Raw genomic sequence first — 23,632 nt, 5'->3', positions numbered from 1 at the left:
AAAATCATCAAACCATGCTCTGTCTAGTCTCTGGTCTCCAAAGATCTACTGTTTTTACAGCTCTTGTGCAGAAGAAAGTTCACACAGCAGATCAGAGACTGCTCCCCTCAGGAAGGCCTGCTCGTCACGCTGTCCCCTGACTGGCATCTGGGAATGTGCATTGCAGGAGGAGTGCCATCATTCTATAATCTGAATGGCTCGTTGTGCCTAACCTATCTGTACAGAACGTGTCATTTATGCTGAATGCCTCTTTCCTTCTGGAAGGTCCAGTTTGGTACACGCTAGGGGGACATGCCTATGTGAGCAGCTCCCAGTAAAAACCCTGGGTGCTGGGTCTCTAAGGAGACCCTGGTAAAAATTTCACATGTATTATCACAGCTCATTGCTGGGAAAATAAAGTGCATCTTGTGTGACTCCACTGGGGAGGGGCTCTTGGCAGCTTGAATCTGGCTTCCTCTGGACTGTGCCCCAAGCCCCTTTTCCCTCTGCTGACTTTGCTCTGTAGCTTCTCATGGTGAAACATAGCTGTGACTATCACCGGGTCCTAGCAGATCACGGAACCTGAGGGTGGGCTTGGGATCTCTGGGAGTTTATCCCAATATTCAGGTGTTTTCACAGTTAGGCTATCAGAATTCTTCTTTAAAGGGGGGGGGGGGAAACTACCAACTTTTCCTAGATGTAATTTATAATCATTTCTTATTTGTTCGTTTGCTCCTTTATGAAAATGACAATAAATTTTAATATTCAGTATTCATATTTCTCCCCAAATCAGTGAGGTAAAGTGTGATGCACAGAATTATTTTTATTATGAACTATTTCCAATATTTATTTTATTTTTTAATTTTTAGAAAGATTTATTTATTTATTTGAGAGAGAAAGAGAAAGAGAGAGAGAGGGAAAAGCAAACTCCCTGCTGAGTGTGGAGCCCTACACAGGGCTTGGGGCTCGATCTCATGAACCTGAGATCACGACCTGAACTGAAATCAAGAGTTGGACATTTAACTGACTGAGCCACCCAGGCACCCCCAAAATTTCCAATATTTAAAAAAACAGAGAAAAAAAATGGAATGAACCTCCATGTAATTATCACCCAGCTTCAACTACTGATGGCTAGTGGACAATTATGTATCATTTATACCCCCGATCATGCTCTCTTCCCTCCAATCCCCCTTCACGGAGTCAAATTACAGACACTACATCATTTCACCTGGCAATATTTCAGTAAATTTACTAAAACAACACAAATATCTGAAATTGTGTTTCTGTAACATCCTGCTCCAACCCTCAATGGGGCTTATTTTTGAAGGTTGGTTTAAGAAATGGAGGACAGTATTTTCTCTGTGTATCTGTTATTCCTTCATCGGGTTAGCTAGGAGACAAAGAGATTCCCCAGAGTATCCATAACAAATTTTCTATCCACCTCAGTTCAGAGAAATAATTTCCTCATAACATCGGACTGAATTTGTTTCTACAATCAAAGATCCCATATTTGACAATGTTTTTATTCCATTAACTGATAAACTTGCCACTTCTGTATTCCTCTCACATTAAAAGTGGCACAAATTAACATCCTGCTATTGTCTTTTATTTTAGAGAGAGAGAGAGAGAGAGAGAATGAGCAGGAGGGGCAGAGGGAGGAGGATAATCTCAAGCAGACCCGGAAGCTGAGCAAGAAGCCTGACATGGGTCTCAATCTCATGACCCTGAGATCATGTCCTGAGTGGAAACCAAGAGTCAGATGTTTAACCAACTGCGCCACCCAAGTGCCCTGCCCAAAACAACTCTTTTTAAAAAAATCCCAAATTTGCAGAATTTCTTTATACTTTGAAGTTATCTTTGTCTTTGATTTTTTCACTAAACATGATACAATTTTTAGAATAAACAATAAATACAGTACCTCTTTATCTAAACTTTTCTTCTTAAGATGGAACTGCTTCAATTTTTGTAGCATCGTATCACTAACTTTCTCACTCTCTTTGAAATGTTCAACATCGGGAGTGGTGATATCCTAAGAGGAACAGTTTGAGAAGCTGTATTAAAAAGTTTTCAGTAAAGCTAAAGGGAAGACAGAAAACACACACACAAAATTTCCAGAATAAGTGACCAAAGCAAAAGAGATAAAATATTGAACCCAATTCTTCAATTACTCGTAAGACATCCAGTAAAGGGTTAGTGTGGAAAGAATTCTTATAGATTCACACTTGTATATAAGCTGTTATTGGGCCAGAGTAGTATAATCGCTGGGAAGTTAATACCCATCTATAATAACAATACATGCTTTCACATTCACACATACATCCTGCTTAGCCTAGCCTGGTCAGTTTATAAATCCAAACTTCAGCCAAATTGCTCTATCTGACACCAGAGTAACCAGATATCCTCAACAACACTGAAACTCTAGATATTTCAAGGGTACCCAGAATGAAGGTATGTGTATGTATAACCTCAGGGTCAAAAATGTGTGCATGAGTTGGACTGCCTGAGTTTGTATCTGAGAAACCTGACTGTTCTAAGCCTCAGTTTGTTTTTCCATGTTTTATTTTATTTATTTTATTTTATTTTTATTTTTTCCATTAAAAAAAAAAAGCCTGATGATATAAAGAATACTATAAGGACTGGAGGAGATAACCCATGAAAAGCAGGAAGCAGTCTTCAAGGACAGGTTGAGCGCTGATTAAGGGTTCAACCTGTATTAGGGACAAGGCATACAATGTACCAAGTACACAACTCCCTACTGCCCTCCCTCTACTTCCATCCTAGTGGGTGTGGGAGACCCAGAACAAGAAAATAATGTTTGTTTGATGTGGGATGAGACTGACAGGAGGGCTGAGGACACATTTTTCCTTAAGAGGTGTGACAGAGAAGCAGCAGCCTGCAAGTAAGGCAGAAAGAATAGCAGCCTCCAGTGACATAGGTGGGGTGTGGGGAACCAAGCCTTATGGTGAGTAAGCAAATGTTCAAAGGAACAAAGTGGGATGGGAAGGTTTGTAGCAGAAGAGTCTGTGCCACATTCAGACTCACATGTGTAAAACCAAAATTTCAGGTGGATGTAGTCGGTGGGCCACCACTTTGTGATCTTCTGCATAAAATGCTTGGCTCAGTTTTAGCACTAAATAAATGCTAGTGTTCAACAAACTTTAGCTGAAACTCAATAAAAATAAGCATTGTGTTGGGTCAGGAACATCACAGACCATGCCCCCCCAATTTTGGCTCAGATGACTGCACTTAAGATCAAAGAAATGGTGAACCCGGGTGGCTCAGTTGGTTAAGCATCTGCCTCGGGCTCAGGTCATGACCTCAGGTCCTGGGATGAGTTCTGTTTCAGGCTCCCTGCTCATTGGGGAGTCTGCTTCTTCCTCTCCTTTGCCCCTATCCTTTGCTCATACTCTCTCTCTTCCTTGCTCTCTCTCAAATAAATTAAAAAAAAAATCAGAGGGGCGCTTGGGTGGCTCAGTGGGTTAAAGCTTCTGCCTTTGGCTCAGGTCATGATCCCAGGGTCCTGAGATCGAGCCCTGCATCAGGCTCTCTGCTCAGCGGGAAGCCTGCATCCCTTCTTCTCTCTCTGCCTGCCTCTCTGCCTACTTGTGATTTCTGTCAAATAAATAATAAATAAAATCTTTAAAAAAATCAGAAAGATGGACATTAATATAAGAGGACGAAAAATAATAGCTCATTTGAGAAGCTAGCATATGCCATTCCCTGTAATATGCTCTCTCGTTAAATGCAGTGCTTGTCACCTCCCAGGGCAGTGGCAAGTACCATTTCTCCTACTTAGGAAGAGGAAGCTACGGCTGATAAAGATAAAGTCACTTGGCCAAGTCACACAGCCAGGAAGTGGTGAAGCAGGATTTGAACTCACCTGACACCAACTTCGTTCTTTATTCCACCAATGTAGACAACTCCCTACTGCCCTCCCTCTGCCCCAAAGCTAAATTTTGGATTAGGTGAGCAGCTTGCTGATAGGAACACTTAGCAATCACTAGGAGCAGACTCAGCCAGACAAGACTACTGCTCTGATAGAGTTTCTAGGACATGCAAAAAGTATTAAATGAAGGTTCTTCCAGTTTTTGATCTCTTAACTTAACTCTGTGTCTTTAGATTACATCTTTTGTTTAGTCTGACCTCGATATTTCTCCCTCCCCCAATAAAAAATATGAATTTTTAAAAATTAACTTGGGATGTGAGAAGTCCTACCATCAGAGTCGGAACACTGTGAATTTTGGAGACCAGCTGAGAAGTCCTTTTCACATCTGGGGGACTCAGGCTTTTTTCACCAGGTGAGCAGTTCAGGAACAAATTAGAATCCTATGTGTACACAATTCAGACATGTCAGGATAAAGATAAAGAATCTGGGTTGCTCTCTTTAAGTAAAATGCTGAATTAAATACAACTCTTAAAAACTCTGAGCGAGGGTGGTAAACAAGAAAAATATGCAGCCAAGAATACTTAATCTGGCTAGGATGTCACTGAAAATAGAGAGCTAAAAAGCTTCCAGAACAAACAGAAACTAAAAGAATTTGTGATCACCAAACGAACCCTACAAGAAATATTAAAAGGGGTCATCTAAGCAAAGAGAGAGCCCAAAACTAACACAGACCAGAAAGGAACAGAGACAATTTACAGGCAACACAATGGCACTAAATTCATATCTTTCAATAGTTACTCTGAATGTAAAAAGGCTAAATGCCCCAATCAAAAGACACAGGGTATCAGAATAGATAAAAAAGCAAGACCCATTGATAGGCTAATTGCAAGAAGCTCATTTTAGACCCAAAGACACCTCCAGGTTGAAAGGAAGGGGGTGGAAAATGATTTATCATGTTAATGGACATCAAAAGAAAGTTGGATGGAAATCCTTATATCAGAAAAACTAGATTTTAAGCCAAAGACTGTAATAAAAGATGAGGAAGGACACCATATCATAACTGAAGTGTCTTTTCAACAAGAAGATCTAATAATTGTAAATATCTATGCCCCTAACATGGGAGCAGCCAATTATATAGACCAATTAATAACAAAATCAAAGAAACTCATCGACAATAATACAATCATAGTAGGGGATGTTAACACCCCCTCTCATTGAAATGGACAGATCATCTAAGCAAGAGATCAACAAAAAAATAAAGGTGTTAAATGACACACTGGACTAGATGGCCATCATGGATATATTCAGAACATTACATCCCAAAGCAACAGAATACACATTCTCCTTAAGTGCACATGGAACATTCTCCAGAACAGATCACATCCTGGGTCACAAATCAGGTCTCAACTGGTACCAAAAGATTGGGATCATTCCCTGCATATTTTCAGACCACAATGCTTTGAAACTGAAACTCAATCACAAGAGAAAAGTTGGAAAGAACTTAAATACATGGAGGCTAAAGAGCATCCTACTAAAGAATGAATGGGTCAACCAGGAAATAAAAGAAGAATTTAAAAAATTCACATAAACAAATGAAAATGAAAACACAACTGTTCAAAATCTGTGGGATACAGCAAAGGCTGTCCTAAGAGGGGAGTATATAGCACTATAGGCCTTTCTCAAGAGAAAGGTCTCAAATGCACAGCATTTAAAGGAGCTGGAGAAAGAACAGCAAATGAATTCTAAACCTAGCAGGAGAAGAGAAATAATAAAGATTAGAGCAGAAATCAATGAAGTAGAAATCCAAAACAAAAACAATAGAACAGATCAATCAAACTAGGATCTGGTTCTTTGAAAGAATTAATGAGATTGATAAACCCCTGGCCAGACTTATCAAAAAGAAAATAGAAAAGACCCAAATTAATAAAATCATGAATAAAAGAGGAGATCACAACCAACATTGAAGAAATACAATTATAAGACCATATTATAAGCAACTTTATGCCAACAAATTAGGTAATCTGGAATAAAGGGATGCATTCCTAGAGACATATAAACTATCAAAACTAAACCAGGAAGAAATAGAAAACCTGAACAGACCCATAACCAGCAAGGAATTTGAAGCAGTAATCAAAAATCTCCCAACAAACAAGAGCCCAGGGCCAGATGGCTTCCCAGGGGAATTCTACCAAACATTTAAAGAAGAATTAATACCTATTCTTCTGAAGCTGTTTCAAAAAATCAAAATAGAAGGAAAACTTCCTAACTCATTCTATGAGGCCAGCATTACCTTGATCCTAAAGCCAGACAAAGACCACCAAAAAGGAGAATTACAGACCAATGTCCCTGATGAACATGGATGTAAAATTCTCACCAAAATAACTAGCCAAGAGGATCCAACACTACTTTAAAAAGATTATTCACCCTGACCAAGTGGGATTTATTCTTGGGCTGCAAGGTTGGTTCAACAACTGCAAATCAATTAATGTGATACAATACATAAATGAAAGAAAGGACAAGAACCATATGATTCTCTCAACAGATTCAGAAAAAGCATTTGACAAGAACAGCATCCTTTCTTGATTAAAACTCTTCACAGTGTAGGGATGGAGGTTACAAACTTCAATATCATAATAGCCACCTATGAAAAACCCACAGAGAATATCATGCTCAATGGGGAAAAATGGACGGCTTTCCCCTAAGGTCAGTAACACAGCAGGGCTGTCCACTGTAACCACTGCTGTTCAACATAGTACTAGAAATCCTAGCCTCAGCAATCAGCAAACAAAAAGAAAGAAAAGGCATCTGGATTGGCAAAGAAGAAGTCATACTCTCCCTCTTTGCAGATGACATGATACTCTATGTGGAAAACCCAAAAGACCCCACCCCAAAATTGCTAGAACTCATACAGGAATTCAGTAAAGTGGCAGGATATAAAATCAATGCACAGAAATCAGTTGCATTTCTTTACACCAACAATTAAGCAGAAGAAAGAGAAATCAAGGAGTCAGTCCCATTTACAGTTACACCCCAAACCATAAGATATCCAGGAATAAACCTAATCGAAGAGGCAAAGGACCTATACTCAGAAAACTATAGAATACTCATGGAAGAAATTAAGGAAGACACAAAGAAATGGAAAAATGTTCCATGCTCATGGATTAGAAGAACAAATATTGTGAAAATGTCTATGCAACCTAAAGCAACCTACACATTCAATGCAATTCCTATCAAAATACCATTAACCTTTTTTTCACAGAGTTGGAACAAATAATCCTAAAATTTGTATGGAACCAGAAGAGACCCCAAATAGCCATAGGAATGTTGAAAAAGAAAATCAAAGCTGGTGGTGTGACAATTCCAGACTTTAAGCTCTATTACAAAGCTGTAATCATCAAGACAGCATGGTACTGGCACAAAAACAGACACAGATAAATGGAACAGAACAGAGAACTCAGAAATAGACATTCAACTCTATGGTCAACTAATCATCAACAAAGCAGGAAAGAATATCCAGTGAAAAAAAGACAGTTTCTTCAACAAATGGTGCTGGGAAAATTGGATAGCCACATGCAAAAGAATGAAACTGAACCATTTCCTTACACCATATACAAAAATAGAGTCAAAATGGATGGAAGACCTAAATGTGAGACAGGAATCCATCAAAATTCTTGAGGAGAACTCAGACAGCAACCTCTTTGACCCTGGGCACAGCAAATTCTTGCTAGACACATCTCCAAAGACCAGAGAAACATAGGCAAAAATGAACTATTGGAACTTCATCAAGATAAAAAGCTTTTGTGCAGCAAAGGAAAGAGTGAAAAAAAAAAACCCAAAAGGCAACTAACAAAAGGCAAATGACATATTGGATAAAGGGCTAGTATCCAAAATCTATAAAGAACTTACCAAACTTAACACCCAAAGAACAAATAACCTAATCAAGAAATGGGCAGAAGACATGAACAGACATTTCTCCAAAGAAGACATCTAAATGGCCAACAGACACATGAAGAATTGCTCAACATCACTTGGCATCAGGGAAATACAATCAAAACCATAGTGAGATACCACCTCACACCAGTCAGAATGGCTAAAATTAACAAGTCAGGAAATGACAGGTGTTCCGGAGGATGCAGAGAAAGGGAAGCCCTCCTCACTGTTGGTGGGAATGCAACATGGTACAGCCACTCTGGAAAACAGTATGGAGGTTCCTCAAAAAGTTGAAAATAGAGATACCCTGTGACCCAGCAACTGCACTACTGGATATTTATCCTAAAGATAGGAACAAAGTGATCCAAAGGGGCGTGTGCACCCCAATGTTTATAGCAGCAAAGTCCATAATAGCCAAACTATAGGAAGAGCCCCAATGTCCATTGACAAATGAATGGCTAAATCAGATGTGGTGTGTACACACACACACACAAACACACACACACAATGGAATACTACTCAGCTATCAAAAAATGAAATCTTGCCATTTGCAATGACATGGATGGAACTAGAGAGTATTATGCTAAGAGAAATCAATCAGAGAAAGACAATTATCATATGATCTCACTGATATGTGGAATTTAAGAAACAAGGCAGAGATCATAGGAGAAGAGAGGAAAAAATGAAACAAGACAAAATCAGAGAAGGAGACAAACCATAAGAGACTCTCAATCATAGACGCAAAGAGTTGTTGGAGGGGAATGGGTTGGGGGGGATGGGGTAACTGGGTGATGGACATTGAGGAGAACACATGATGTAATGAGCACTGGGTGTTATATAAGACTGAAGAATCACAGACCTGTATCCCTGAAATAAATAATACATTATATGTTAATTATTGAATTTAAATTAAAAAAAAAAACAAGAAAAAATGGGGGGAAAACTCCAAAACCTCTGAGCAGCCCTAAAAACATGGCACTCAAATTTAAATTTGTATAGATAAATATTAAATTTATTAAAAAAAAAACCCTCTGAGCTGTGGTTCTCAAACTTTGGATTCTCAGGACCCCTTTATAGATTCAAAAATTTTGAGAATCCTAAAAGGCTTTTGTTCATGTGGGTTATATCTACCAATATTTATTGTTAGATATTACAACCGAGAACACTTAAAAATTTGCTTACTTATCCCTTCAAATAACAATAAATCCCTTGTATAAATATAAATAACAATTTTAATATGAAATTACCACATTTTCCAAAAGAAAAAATTCATGAAAAGAGTTGCACTGTTTATATTTTTGTAAATATCTATAATGCTGACTTCATAGAAGACAGCAAAATCCTCACATCTGCTTCATACATTGGTCAGACATAAAAGCAATGAATGACGTACAGTTTCTAGAAAATTCCACTGGAAGCACTTGTGAAAATGAGAGTAGCAGGCTCACAACATCTTCCTATTACTATGAAAATACTTTGACCTCATAGATACACCAGACCATACTTTTGAGAAAACATACCTAGAGTTCATAAAAGCAAAACTAAAAGCAGAGTAAGGATGATTTGAGGATATTAAAGAAATTGATTTGTCAAGATAAAACAAAGAACTTTACTTTTTCTTTTAAGAAAGCTCAAAAAAAAATGTACTGTGATAAACTTCTATACAGTTGTGCTAATTCATTCAGAGTTTACCAATACAAAATTTATCATGATTTGGTTAGCAGCTATTTTGGAAGACAAAATACAGACCCTTAAAGATGACTTAAGGTCATCTCTGCTTAGGTTGGTGGTTCTCAAAAGTGTGATCCTCGGCCCAGCACCATTGGGGAGACTCAGGATCTTGTTAGAAACATGCATTCTTGGGACGCCTGGGTGGCTTAGTTGGTTAAGCTGCTGCCTTCAGATCAGGTCATGATTCCAGTGTCCTGGGATCGAGTCCCACATCAGGCTCCTTGCTCGGCAGGGAGCCTGCTTCTCCCTCTGCCTCTGCTGCCACTCTGTCTGCTCTGTGCGCTCGCTCTCTCTCTCTCTCGCTCTCTCTCTCTCTCTGACAAATAAATAAATAAAATCTTTAAAAAAAATGAAACATGCATTCTTGGGCCCCACAGCACACCTACTGAATCAGAAACCCTGAGGCAGGCCCCAGAAATCTGCATTTTCACAGCTAAGGCTGCATTTTCACAGCTAAGGCTCAAGCTAAAGTTTGAGGAGCATTGGCTTAGATAACCCTAATTTCTTTCTGGAGAAAAGATTACAGAGAGAATTCTTTAAACAGAAGAGAACAATATTTTCCTGAGAATCATTAAAAAATAATAGAACTATTTACTTGCAAATAGTACTTATACTAATTAAGGATTCCTGAAAAAAAGCCCTCCAAGGACATCCTCAAGGGAACACAATCAGCTGAACTTGTTATTAAGAGTTTTAAAATAAACATACATTTTTCTAGTTAAGATTAGCCCTCTTTCTAAGTAGTCAGCATTAATAAGGTTAAACTGTAAATAATTTAAAACAGGCCTACAAAACTTTAATAGTATAAAAACAATAGATGTGCTCTGGCTTGTGAAAAAGATCTCATCTGCCAAAAAAGCCATCTGAACTGCAGAGAATACAATATTATATCCTCTCCAAACCTACTGATATGAGGCTCTCAGGCTGTTTTTTTTTTTTTTTTTTAAGATTTTATTTATTTATTTGACAGAGATCACGAGTAAGCAGAGAGGCAGGCAGAGGAGGGGGGGGGGGAAGCAGGCTCCCCGCTGAGCAGAGAGCCCAATGTGGGGCTCGATCCCAGGACCCTGAGATCATGACCTGAGCCGAAAGCAGAGGCTTTAACCCACTGAGCCACCCAGGCACCCCAACCAGGCTGTTTTTTTTAACAGATGTTACCTAGACTTATTGTGGTCATCATTTTGCAACATATACAAATATCAAATCATGCTACACACCTGAAACTAACGTGATGTCAATTACATCTCAATCACCAAGTTTATAATGTCACAAAATTAACATGTGATATAATATTGGCTTGTTTGACCTTGTAAACCAACCACGTAATTGCATTATTTAGTTTCATTTTTAGGCAGATGTGGCATGAAAACAATGAGGTCACCACCTAGAAGATCCTTTCTCAAGGGATGCTTCAGATGATTGATCACAGCTACCCAGAAAATTCCCACATTAACTTTCACTTCTACCAAAATAATCACAAGAGGCCAGAAATGGCTCTTCTTTATCTGGGTACCCAAGAACCGCACCTGTACACCTGTACCTGTACACCTGTGGTGCATTTTCCATTCTCTCTTTTTCTCGTTAATAATTCTTTCTACCAACAAATGTGAGTGCAGTGTCTAAATGCGCATCAGCAGACTGCCAGCACCTCATGAAATTCTGCGCTCAAAATTCTGAATCTGTGCTGGTACCTTTTTGATATCAGCCTTGACCGCTTCTCCAGAGTGCTCCGTTAGCCAGGCCGTGTCAAACCCAGGGGCATCGTTCGGCTCCTGGCTCCTCGCCACCTGCCGCCGAAACCTTGCATTTTCCTGTTTTAGTTCGTTGACCTGCTGCTGGAGTTGGGCGTTCTTTACCTTCTCGTTTTCAGATACGGACTGCAAATGATGAACTTGAGTGAGCAGCTTTTTGAGTGTTGCTTTCAGTTTCTGTCTTTCTTCCAGGTGTTCCTTCTCATGCTTCTGAAATTCCTCCTGTAAAGACTGGAACTCTTGTTCTTGGGCCTTCTTCTCCCTTCTCAGCAAGTCCAGAGTGGAGGTGGTGGCCTTTTCCAGCTCCCCCTTGAGCTGCTGCAGTTTCTCCACCTCCTCTTCTTTCTCCCTTAGGGTTCTGTCCATCTCTAGGCACTGACTGACGGTTTCATCTTCCTGTTGCATTTCAGTCATGTACCTTTCCTGTAGGTGAATGTAATTGCCCTTGATCTTCTTAAGCTCCAGCTCTAAGGTTTCCTTTTCATGCCTAGCTTCCTGAAGATGCTTTTGGGTTTGAGTTAAGACCTCGTGCAAATTCTTCAGTGTCTTGTCAGTGTCATTCTTCTCTAGCATCACTCTGTATTTGTCTTCAATTAATTCTTCCACCTTGGCCTTCATCTTATTTATGATGTCCACGAACACCTGCTGTTTGGTAGTGTGCTTCTGTAGTTCTTCAACCTTCTCCTCTAAATACTTGTTGCTACTCTGCAGGTCTTGGATCCGAGTTTGCTGCTGTTTGTTAGTGTGCTGTAATGTCTGTAAGACTTCATTTAAAGCCATATCCTCTTCTGGAAGTTGTAAGCTTTCCAAGCTCTGCTTTGTGTCAGGCATCTTGCCATCACCTGGAGATGCTCCACGACCCCAAGTAGTGCCTGCAGGAGGCCAAGGTGAGCCCATCCATGGCCTGTCCGTGCCCTCCAAGGCGACCTCCTTATGGTGACAGACCGGCATTTCAGGAATATCCCCAAAGGTCTGTATTCCTTTTGAAGACACTGAGATCTATAAAGTAGAGTATATGAGTGTGAAAAAGAGTATAAAGATCATGAGTTTTGAAATCACATATAGCTGGCTTTGAATTCTAGGCCTCTAGTTTAGTTATAAAAATTATAACCTCAGTCATAAAAGAGCAATGATAATGTCTTCTTCCAATAAAATAACACCTACTTTTTTTTTCCCCTAAGATTTTATTTATTTATTTGACACAGAGAGAGAAACAGTGAGAGAAGGAACAAAAGCAGGGGGAGTGGGAGAGGGAGAAGCAGTCTTCCCCCCCGAGCAGGGAGCCCAATGCAGGACTCGATCCCAGAATCCTGAGAGCATGACCGGAGCCAAAGGCAGACACTTAACAACTGAGCCACCCAGGCGCCCCCGATAATAATAACTACTTAACAGACATTTTTAAGTAGTAACTGCTACATGTATATGTAGCACCCAATAGCACAGCAGAGCACAAACAGTAGTTATATGATAGAGGTATGTATCACATTTACTTTTTCAGAAGAAAAACTCAGCTTTGATACCAACTTTTCTGAACACATGTGAGGTACTTTCTTTAACTTCAAATGAATTCAAAGAAATTTATCAATTACCCTATAGTCTGTGATGCCTCTTTTGAATGAAGACTTCTTTTGCTGCTCATTAAATCATTATCTCATGGCTATGACTCCTGTGAATGTAAGAATGTCAGATGAACATGCCTCGTGATTGATTTTCTCCCACAGTACAGGTTTTGGCAGCTTTTTCAAAGGATAATAAGTGATAGTAAGAAAATGTTCTAATGAGTATGATATTTAAAGCCCTGTAAAAGGGGGTGCCTGGGTCAAGCCCCATTTTGGGCTCTCTGTTCAGTGGGGAGAGTGCTTCTCCTTCTTCTTCTTCTTTTTTTTTTTTAGGATTTTATTTATTTATTTGACAGACAGAGATCACAAGTAGGCAGAGAGGCAGGCAGAGAGAGAGGAGGAAGCAGGCTCCCTGCTGAGCGGAGAGCCCCATGCAGGGCTCTATCCCAGGACACTGGGATCATGACTGGAGCCGAAGGCAGAGGCTCTAACCCACTGAGCCACCCAGGCGCCCCTGCTTCTCCTTCTGCTGCTGCTCTCCATGCTTATGCTCTCTCTCTCCCTCTGTCAAATAAATAAAGAAATACATACATACACACATATATAAAATCTTAAAAAATAAAATAAAACCTTGTAAAAGGTATCTGCAGGGGTGGGCTCTATAACTTTCTAGAATTTAGAGATACTGGATCCCTGTATTTTAATGGTTTACCATTGTTCTGGGATAAAGGCAACTATCCCTACCGAGGCCTACACGATGCCCATGTCTGGTCTTGATGCCTGACCCATGCTACCTGTCCATCCTCATCTACTACCTGCCACCTTCGATCCCAAAACACTGGGCTCCTGCCAGGTTCTAGTGGGTGCCATGCTCCCTGAAGCCACATGTTACTTCTGCATGGAATGCTAATCCCACCCATAGTTATTTTAACACCTAACTCATCTTTCAGAGCCCAGTTCAATTACCACTACCTTAGGAACAGTAAGATTCCCATCATTTTATACATAGCATTTACCATACTTACAGTTTGTAGTTTATATGTAATATTATATAACATACACAAACTTTACATACACTTTATATTACTATTCATAGCACTTACCATCGATGAAAGTTTACATTTACTTTGATGATTAATGTGGGTTTCCTCTAGTAAGCTGTTTTTTTATGAGGACAAAACCACATTTTTTTAAAAACATTAATGAACACATAGTATAGGGCCTAGGACATAATATATTCCTGAAAGAATTTATTGGCTGAATAAATAACTAAATGCAGTGGAAATAGGAGAGAGCAATCTTGAGAAACACTAATTAAAACAGATTTTTTAAATGTCATTTTCCAGAATCAATACAGGGAAATAAAGTTCTCTTTTACATACGCTTCCAAATAAATGAACAAAAAAAAACAGTTCACATTTGCAAATGAAACATAATAGTCATAGCTTTTCTCATCAGACTTAAAAAGGTATTATTTTTGCTATTCTAGGAATACCTATTTTCCCATACCAATTCTTAAAATTGTTACTTTTTTTTTTTTAAAGATTTTATTTATTTATTTGACAGTGAGAGACACGGCGAGAGAGGGAACACAAGCAGGGGGGTGGGAGAGGGAGAAGCAAGCGTCCCACCGAGCAGGGAGCCTGATGCGGGGCTCGATCCCAGGATGCTGGGATCATGATCTGAACTGAAGGCAGCCAATTAATGACTGAGGCACCCAGGCGCCCTTAAAATTGTTACCTTTTAAAAATTTTCAGAGTACATAGAATTTATACTATTAACTTCTTCAGAGTTCTTAGGACACTACATGTGTGTTGGGAAAGAATAGGTCAAAAAACAAATTAATATTTTCACTTGGGTAGAAAAATTACTATTTTGTGCTTGTCACAGAAATCTCTCGTCAGAAAAATTTTAAAGTTTTCTTGTCAAATGACCTAATATCACTCTCCTTCTTTTCAACCTTTTCCTTTCTATAAACTGAATTCCAATTGATTTGATTCACCAAACATAAAAGCCTATTATATTCAAGGCACTATGTAGATGCTAAGATACAAAAAAGTATGAGCAAGACAGAGCCCTGATCCTCAAGGAAATTATCATTTGGTAGAGCTAAACTTCCAATACGGACTTGATTTTATTTGAGAAATTTTGTTTCTAAATTGATTAAGATCTCAGAAGACATCTTCCCAGAGAAGCAATGTCCCTTGTGGTTAATTATCTAGCAGTACTTCAAGTCTTAGATTATATTGCATAATATGGAAAGCACATATTTTAACACTCTACAAATTATACTGACCATCAAAAATCTTACCTCCTCTGTTGTATAATTAGCTCTCAGATCAAAGAGGTTAAAGCTATTCTCTTGGTAAAATGGTTTTTCAACATCTCTGTGCACATTCTCCTCATATAAGAAGCTTTGAGGTTGACTAGACTCCATGTAAGCACTTTTAGGCAGTGACGTTTCCCTGAATTTCAGTGTCTCTCTGCTGTGGACTAGAGGTGGGCTTCTAGAAGGTTGTCTGACATACTCGTGAGCAAGCTGGTCTTCATTTGTGGAGGTGCCAGTTCCCACTGGATTTTCTTCCTTAAAAGAACCTTCCTTCACATTGGTGTCTTTTGCATAATTAGACACACAACTTTGCCTTTCTGGTTTCTCTGTGTAAGGTAAGCTTTCTGTTGGATTTTGAGATATTATCATTCCATTATTAAGTGCTTCTCTGAGATGAAATTTGCAAATGGGTTCAAATTGCCTGAAGGAGGAAATGTCAGCTGGCTGAGTTAGTAGGTTCTGTGAATCATTTCCAATGCTGACATCTCATTAGAAAGAAAAAGATGGAAATAAGAATTAGCTGACTGTAAACTTATATGTTAACAGTTATATTTACATTTATGAAACTGCTGGAGTCTATTTAAAATTACATAAATTTCAGCATTTTTTATTGATTGGATTTCAGCATGACTCTGTGCTAGCAAACAAAACAGAACTACTTTTCCATGGGGGCTGGAAGTTCTCATATGACTGCTACAAAGAAGCTTGTTACAGTGATTCTGGTCAAATACCACTGCAACAAATCCTAAGGTATCTTCAAAATTCTTTTGTTGTACTGTAATTTTAAAATGTTTTGATTATGTTTCCAAAGAATACACAAGCCCAATAGAATAATAACAAACACATATAAACTTGTTTCATCTCACAACAATCCCATGAACTAGGCATTCTTATCATCCCTGTTGTACAGATAAGGAAACTGAGACATAAGAGATATTAAGTCACTTCCTTGCCTAAGGTCACAGAGTAGATAAGCAGTACAGCTGCAATTCTGGAATACTGTTTCTTTTCTTTTTATTTTCTTAAATTTATTCATTTTTAAAATTTCTTTTCAGTGTTCTAGAATTCATTGTTTATGCACCACACCCAGTGCTGCATGCAATCCGTGCCCTCCATAATACCCACCACCAGGCTCACCCAACTTCCCACTCCCCGCCCCTTCAAAACCCTCAGTTCCTCAGAGTCCACAGTCTCTCATGAAGTTAGTTAACATATAGTGAGTGTAGTATTAGTTTCAGGGGTAGATTTAGTGATTCATCACTTACACACAATACCCAGTGCTCGTCCCAACAAGTGCTCTCCTTAACGCCCATCACCCATTCAGCCCATCACCCACACCACCCCTCCAGCAACCCTCAGTTTTTTCCCCTAACTATAGTCGCTTATGGTTTGCCTCCTTCTCTGTTTTTATCTTATTTTTCCTTCCCTTCCCCTATGTTCATGTTTTGTTTCTTAAATTCCGCATATAAGTGAAATCATATATTTGTCTTCCTCTAACTTAATTCACTTAGCATAATACCCTCTAGCTCCATCCACATTGTTTCAAGGGGCAAGGTTTCCTTTTTCTTGATGGCAGAGTAATATTCCAGGGTATTTACATACCACATCTTCTTTACCTATTTATCTGTTGATGGACATCTAGGTTCTTTCCATAATTTGGCTATTGTGGACATGGCTGCTATAAACATTGGGTACATGTGCCCCTTTGAATCAGTACTTTTGTATCCTTTGTATAAATACCTAGAAGTGCAATTTCTGGGTTGTAGGGTAGTTTTATTTTTAATTGTTTGAGGAACCTCCATACTATTTTCCAGAGTGGCTGTACCAGCTTTCATTCCCACCAACAGTGTAAGAGGGTTCCCCTTTCTCTGCCTCCTTGCCAACATCTGTTGTTTCCTGTGTTGTTGATTTTAGCCATCTAGAATACTATTTCTAGTGCCCAGCTAGCTCAGTCGGTAGAGCATGAGACTCTTAGAATACTATTTCTAAATGCTACGCTATACTGTTTCTCAATATGATAAATTATCCAGACTTAATAGGTTTTCAAAAATCAGAAATAAATAAAGTGGAAAGAAATAAAGTGTTACAAAATTAATGATGCCTCCCTGCTATCTCAATTCCCTCCTTTCCCCCTCCCCAGAGATAACTACAGATGAACTTATTTTTCTACTTTCCCATGTACCTTAAATAAAACATATCAACTTCCCAGAATTTCTCATTTTGTGACATCTTACTGTCTCAGTAGTTTTTCAAAGCACCAAAAGACCAAAAGAAATACCTAACAGTTCCATTTATTAAGTAGTTAAGCTCAATGTATTATCCCTGACTAGATATTTGAAAATATACATAAACTGAAAGAAAAACACAATGTTTTATATCATTCTTATACAATTGAGCTTACTACTTGGATGAACTATTGGATTCCACATGTCTCAAATCTTGGAATCAGATAGGATGATGTCAGCATTCATTTTCTATTCCATGTTGATTTTCATACAATACTTTTTATCGTAGCAACCTCCAAAAACTCAGCTTTGCAAATGATATTTTATGGAAAGGGCTGTAGTATGGTTTTACATTGAAAGAATGAACTCAAGCTAGTATTTTATGGGTCCCCCAGATGTCCAATATCACTGTTTCCTAAATATTTCAAAATATCCTGCAGCACCCTGGGTGAACTGTGGCTATATAGTATTACTTTGTGTTTTAAAATTTTCTGTAATTAGAATCAAATTATATTTGTAACCTCTCTATTACATACAAAAATATATATGTATATCCATATAAGGGTCTTTATTTCACTTAAAATTTTGCTTTTCAGATTTAGCCATGTAAATACATGTAGATCTCGTTCATTCGACTGAAGGATTACACTTTCTTTCCTTTTTGTTAGACATTCATTTCTAATTTTGCTATGAAAAACAACCCTTCAGTGAAAATCCTTGTACAAGTTTCAATGTATACTAGGAATTTTTGTTTAGATTCTGGGTGGAATTGCTGGATTATAGAAAATATGTATCTTCAACTTCACAAGACATTGCAAAATTACTCTTCAAAGTGGCCATTCCAATTTATACTTCCACCAATAGCAGAAAAGTTTCTTTGCTCGGCTACATCCTTCAAGGCATGTTAAACTGATATGTATGAAATGGAATTCTGTGGTCTTTTTAATAATCTTGCAGGTTTCCTTTTCTGTGATCTGCCTATTAGATACTGTTGTGGCCTGCACTGCATCTCCTCAAAATTATTTTGTTGAAAGCTTACCCCCCACTACCTTAGGATGTAAATATACTTGGAGGTAGGGCCTTTAAAGAGGTAACTAAGGTTGAATGAAGTTATAAAACTGGGGACCTAATGCATTATGACTAGTGTTCTTAAAGGAACAAAAGACACCACGGAGGCACAGGGAAAGGCCACGTAAAAACATAAGATGGTGGCTATCTGGGAGGTCTAGGATAAACCAACTCTTCCGACACCTTGATCTTAAGACTTCCTGCCTCTAGAACTGTGAGAAAATACATTTCCATTGTTGAAGTCACCTGTGCTGTAGTGATTTGTTTTGGCAGCTCTAGCAAGCTAATATGAATTCTTTGCCTATTTTTCTATTGAGTTATATGTGTCTTTTTCTTTTTGGAGTTTTTGTCTTGAATACTAATCTTGACAATGTACATATTGCAGGTATCTTAGTCTGAGTCTTGTTTTTTTTTTTATTTTCTTGATTATAATTTGGTCACATAGAAATTTAAAAAAAATTTAATGGGGTCAAATGTTTTGCTTATGGTTTGTACTTTTCAAGCTACTCTCTGAGCCTCAGGTTTCTCATCTGTAAAATAGAGACAAAACAACTTTTATTCAAAAAGAAAAAAAAAGCCCTATTTCATAGGATTGCTTATAGATTAAATGTAATTGTGCATATAAAGCATAATTTAGCACTTGGCTATTACTATTACTATTACTGCTGTTACCTCAGGACACACATCAGAATCTTAGTGTCTCTGTTTGCATACTGCCAACAGAGATACTCACCGCCTAACCAATCATCTAGTGTGCCATACATTTCTTCACAAAGTGTGAATTTAGACTCATCTTCCCTTTCAGCATTCTTTGTTTCATTCTGTATTAATAATAAAAAAGGCATTAATATTACTATTTCAAATAAATATAAGCCTCTTCTGAACATGGATATGTAACTTGTTAGTATTTTTTGTTGCATGGGTAGAATGTACTTTCTGGTACCCTTCCCTACTCCTTTTTAGTAAAACCATGCTAATGGGGTTATGATGTTAAATGACATTAAGCAAGTATTTTGCTATTTTAATATGTTGGTTTTTTTGGTAAGTCAAATTGTATTACTATAAATATAGGGATGTTTAATAATGTATATATCTCTTTTCATCCTTTGAAGTTTGCTAAATCTGGTCTAAACAACTTCTAGTATACTTGTTATTCGGGTTTTGATAGTGAAGATACAAGGTTCCAGTAATGAATTGAAATATGATTCCAATTGGTAGAAATCTAAAAAATTCATGGAGGACTTATTCTCAAATTTACCTTAATGTTATCTAGGATAAAGGTTTTGTGAAGTAAATTAATAGTGTAAGTAAGATAGTAAAGAAAGTCTTATTTTGAACGTTGGAGGAAAGCGTTGGTTTAATCATGGAGAGTGTATCAAGTATGTGAGACCTGAGGATGCTCTAAAAAAAATTGTATCTCTTACTAAAGTCAGCTGGTTACAAACCTCTATTCAATCATGCTTTTAATAACATTGTTGCACTTTCTGAATATACCTCAAGTACAAGAAAAACTGAGTTATATTTTACAACAATTTGTTTTTTAGACTTCTTGCTAATTTAGACCATTCCTGCTAATGAGATTTTAAAAATATCAAGAACAATATACTCGAAAAATAAAATAGCATTATTCACATGTATTGATGTTATATTTACACAAATTTCTTGGAACTCCACTACTTGTCAAATTTCAGAGCTCACTTCCAACTCTAGCCTTCTATGATAATACTATTTTTAACTAAAATATGCCTTTTGTTCTTTTAGTCTGTAAATTCTTTATAAAGAACAAAATACTCAGTGAATTCCAAGAAAGAGAACTTCATTACATAATTTAAGATACTCATTCTTTATAATTTGATACATAATGTTAGACCCTGATTATAATACTATAACCAAATTTTCTTTTAAAATGGAAATATGATAAAATTATCATTATAAAAAAGAATCTTTAACATTATTTTTAAAAAGAAAGTAAAAAAAAAAAAACACTCAAAAGCCCACTACCCAGTGAGAAGCAATGTGATCATTTTTCTATATCAACAAATATACACTTCATCCTTGAACAACATGAGTTTGAACTGCCCAACTCTACTTATAAAGAGATTTTTTTTGAGAAACAGTATAGTACTGTAAATGTATTTTATCCTAATGATTTTTTTTAAAAAATTATTTAGTTTATTTGAACAGAGAGAGAGAGAGAGAACAAACAGGGGGGAGGGGCAGACTGAGAGGGAGAGAAAGTCTTAAGCAGACGCCATGTTCAAGACCTGAGCTGAAACTGGGTCAAATGCTTAACCAACTGTGCCACCCAGGCACCCCCACTCCTCATGATTTTTTTTTTTTTGGAAGATTTTATTTATTTATTTGGTAGACAGAGATCACAAGTAGGCAGAGAGGCAGACAGAGAGAGAGAGAGAGGAGGAAGCAGGCTCCCTGCTGAGCAGAGAGCCCGATGTGGGGCTCGATCCCAGGACCCTGGGATCATGACCTGAGCCGAAGGCAGAAGCTTTAACCCACTGAGCCACCCAGGCGCCCCTCCTCATGATTTTCTTAATCACATTTGTTTCCTCTAGCTTACTTTATTGTAAGAATACAGTATATAAATAAATATAACACACAAATTTGTGAACTATTTATATTATTGTTAAGGCTTCCAGTCAATAGTAGGCTATCAGTACTTCGGTTTGGGGGGCCTCAAAAGTTACATGAAGCCTTTTGACTGTGAGGGGAGTTGGTACCCCTGAGTCCTGCATTGTTCAGGGGTCAACTCTATCTGTATTACCATATTTAAAGTTTATACCTTACATATGTAAGGTGTACATCAGTGAAATAATTTGACTAGGCCCCTACTGATAAAAATTTAGGTTACTTCTAATGTTCATTTATTTTTTATTTTAAATGATTAGTAATCTCTACACCCAACCTGGGGCTCGAACTTAACGACCCTGAGATCAAGAGTCACACGCTCTTCTGACTGAGCCAATCAGGCACCCTTAATGTTTATTTATTAAGGGTAATTCTGAATGTATCTCATTTGCGTACTTCCTTGAGGTAGAATTAAAAATAACACGTTTTCTAAATATCACTAAATAGCCCTTTAGACAGGTTATGCCAATTTATGGGTTAACCCACATGAAATTGCTAATATTTGTCCATTTTAGAACTATAAAAAGTCAATTACATATGGCACAACTTAATTCACTCCTATTATTTACATACTTGCTAATAATTGTGAAACATTTAGAACATCCAGTTGTTCTAAATACTGATACTAAATACTGATTTGGGACAGTCTAACCTTTTATTTTGTGAGAAAGGGCACTTGGAATTTTCATTAAGATAGAAAATCATTGAAATGTAGCGTCTTGTCAATGCCATCAGGAATGACATTTGAATCATTTGCATGCTGATGTGTTAGAACACGCTCTAGATCAGATGTCTGGTCCCTTGGATTCTTTTTCTGCCCCTGTCACTAGTTGTCATGGCCATGTCCCCTGGTTGCACACTTAAGACTTCACATGGAGGCTTGAATGATCAGTTTTAACATTATTTGTACAATTCTCTCTTTCTTTGTACACTAAGGGAACTGGGAAAACCAAACCCTGTATTCCCCTCCTCTGAGCCTCCACTGGAAATTTTTATTGTTCCCCATATTTTTTTAAAAGATTTTATTTATTTATTTGACAGACAGAGATCACAAGTAGGCAGAGAGGCAGGCAGAGAGAGAGCAGGAAGCAGGCTCCCCACCAAGCAGAGAGCCTGATGCAGGCCTCGATCCCAGGAGCCTGGGATCATGACCTGAGCTGAAGGCAGAGGCTTTAACCCACTGAGCCACCCAGGTGCCCCCGCCTCATATTTTTGAGGAAATTTTCATATGGAAAAAATGTGAAAGCTGCATACATCTGTACCTCCTAGAACTTATAAGCAATGCACACCTGAGGCAAGTCTGAAGTGGTACTGTTGGTTTCCATATAAAAGGGAGAATGTGAGTGGGTTAAGTCTTGAGAAACACTGCTGAAATTCATGGCCTCTGCTTCTGACATGCTTTCTAATTTTTCATGAGAAACATCCGTTTCAAAATGCACAGGATCTGAAGATGAGGACCAAACTTTTTGATAGTCCTTGTTCCTAACTGTTGAATGATGGAAGGCTTCTTTAAAAAAAAAACAAAAACATAATTTTAATGTTTATTAGTATATGCAAACAAAGGGTTCCACCCCCCCATCCCTCCTTGCATTAAGGAAGCAGCAACACTCCTTGTCCTAAATTTTTAAATGTCCATTGTCAGCTTATTAGAAAAATAAAAATTTTCAGTTTGAGTATACCATGGTCACTTCGTGTAGTAGTAAATACTGATTTGAACAAAAACACATCAATACACATGTGGCTACTATCCAATAATTTCCTAAAAGACCTAGGAGGATGAAGGGACCCCTCAGTTACTTAAAACATATTTTCCAAATATTATCAGAGGACTATCGGGTTCTATTATACTACTTACCTGATACTACTATGTCATTATCAAATCAAATCCAACATTGTAAATCAGTTTCCTCCCACTTTCCCATCCGACACTATTCTCGCAGGCACGTGGATTGGAGAACTTGGGAGACACCTTTGGTATCCTTCTACCTCATCATCTGGGCTATCCAGTTACCAAGTCGTATCCATCTCTCCTTTAACAATGTTTTTTCTAACCCATGCTTTCTTTCCACCTCTTACATCATCACTTCCAATTACACTTTTAGAACTTTGTTCATATGGCACCATCTGTCAGCTGACATTTTAAGTTAAGCTTTCCACTTTCATTCTGTCCTTACCAGATTTATGCCACACTTTAAAAATATTTGTTCAGATATTTGGATAGATATTCCAGGACAGTAACGCTGTTTTAAGATGGGTGTTTTAAAAAAAGTCATTGGGAGTTACCGCCCCAAATTCTAGTTTTGTTTTAAATTTTTTTCAGTCGTATCACAAACTTTTAAAGTCACTTATCTTATTCCCCTCAAAACAATGCACCAAACTCCTTAAGTCTAAAAAGCGTGCTCACTTCCAAGGTCCATAGCTTTTGGATCCGCAGTAACGGTTTCGTTCTTCCCCGCTCCGCGTACGGTTTTGCGCGAGGAACACCAACACTTTAAGGGTTCTCCCACCGAAGCTTTTAAAAACTAGCAGAA

At 38.0% G+C, this 23,632-nt stretch overlaps 1 protein-coding gene across 1 annotated transcript in view; it reads right to left on the bottom strand.

The window, feature by feature from the left end:
• CAGE1 (cancer antigen 1) overlaps positions 1-23,607 on the bottom strand; it is a 50,434-nt gene extending 26,827 nt beyond the window's left edge. The window contains exons 1-8 of the mRNA XM_047734777.1: positions 23,506-23,607; positions 22,391-22,608; positions 19,192-19,279; positions 15,133-15,650; positions 11,218-12,276; positions 4,195-4,305; positions 1,984-2,008; positions 1,898-1,944 (exon numbers count right to left, since the gene is read on the bottom strand). Coding sequence (XP_047590733.1) covers positions 1,898-1,944; positions 1,984-2,008; positions 4,195-4,305; positions 11,218-12,276; positions 15,133-15,650; positions 19,192-19,279; positions 22,391-22,608; positions 23,506-23,518 — 2,079 coding nt within the window. The 5' untranslated portion in view covers positions 23,519-23,607. The remainder of the gene's footprint in view (positions 1-1,897; positions 1,945-1,983; positions 2,009-4,194; positions 4,306-11,217; positions 12,277-15,132; positions 15,651-19,191; positions 19,280-22,390; positions 22,609-23,505) is intronic.
• Between the last annotated feature and the right edge of the window lie 25 nt (positions 23,608-23,632).

This window comes from Lutra lutra, chromosome 6, assembly GCF_902655055.1.
Source record: "Lutra lutra chromosome 6, mLutLut1.2, whole genome shotgun sequence".
NCBI lineage: Eukaryota > Metazoa > Chordata > Mammalia > Carnivora > Mustelidae > Lutra > Lutra lutra.
The sequence above is the reverse complement of the archived record's forward strand: the minus strand, read 5'-3'. Positions and strand labels throughout refer to the sequence as shown.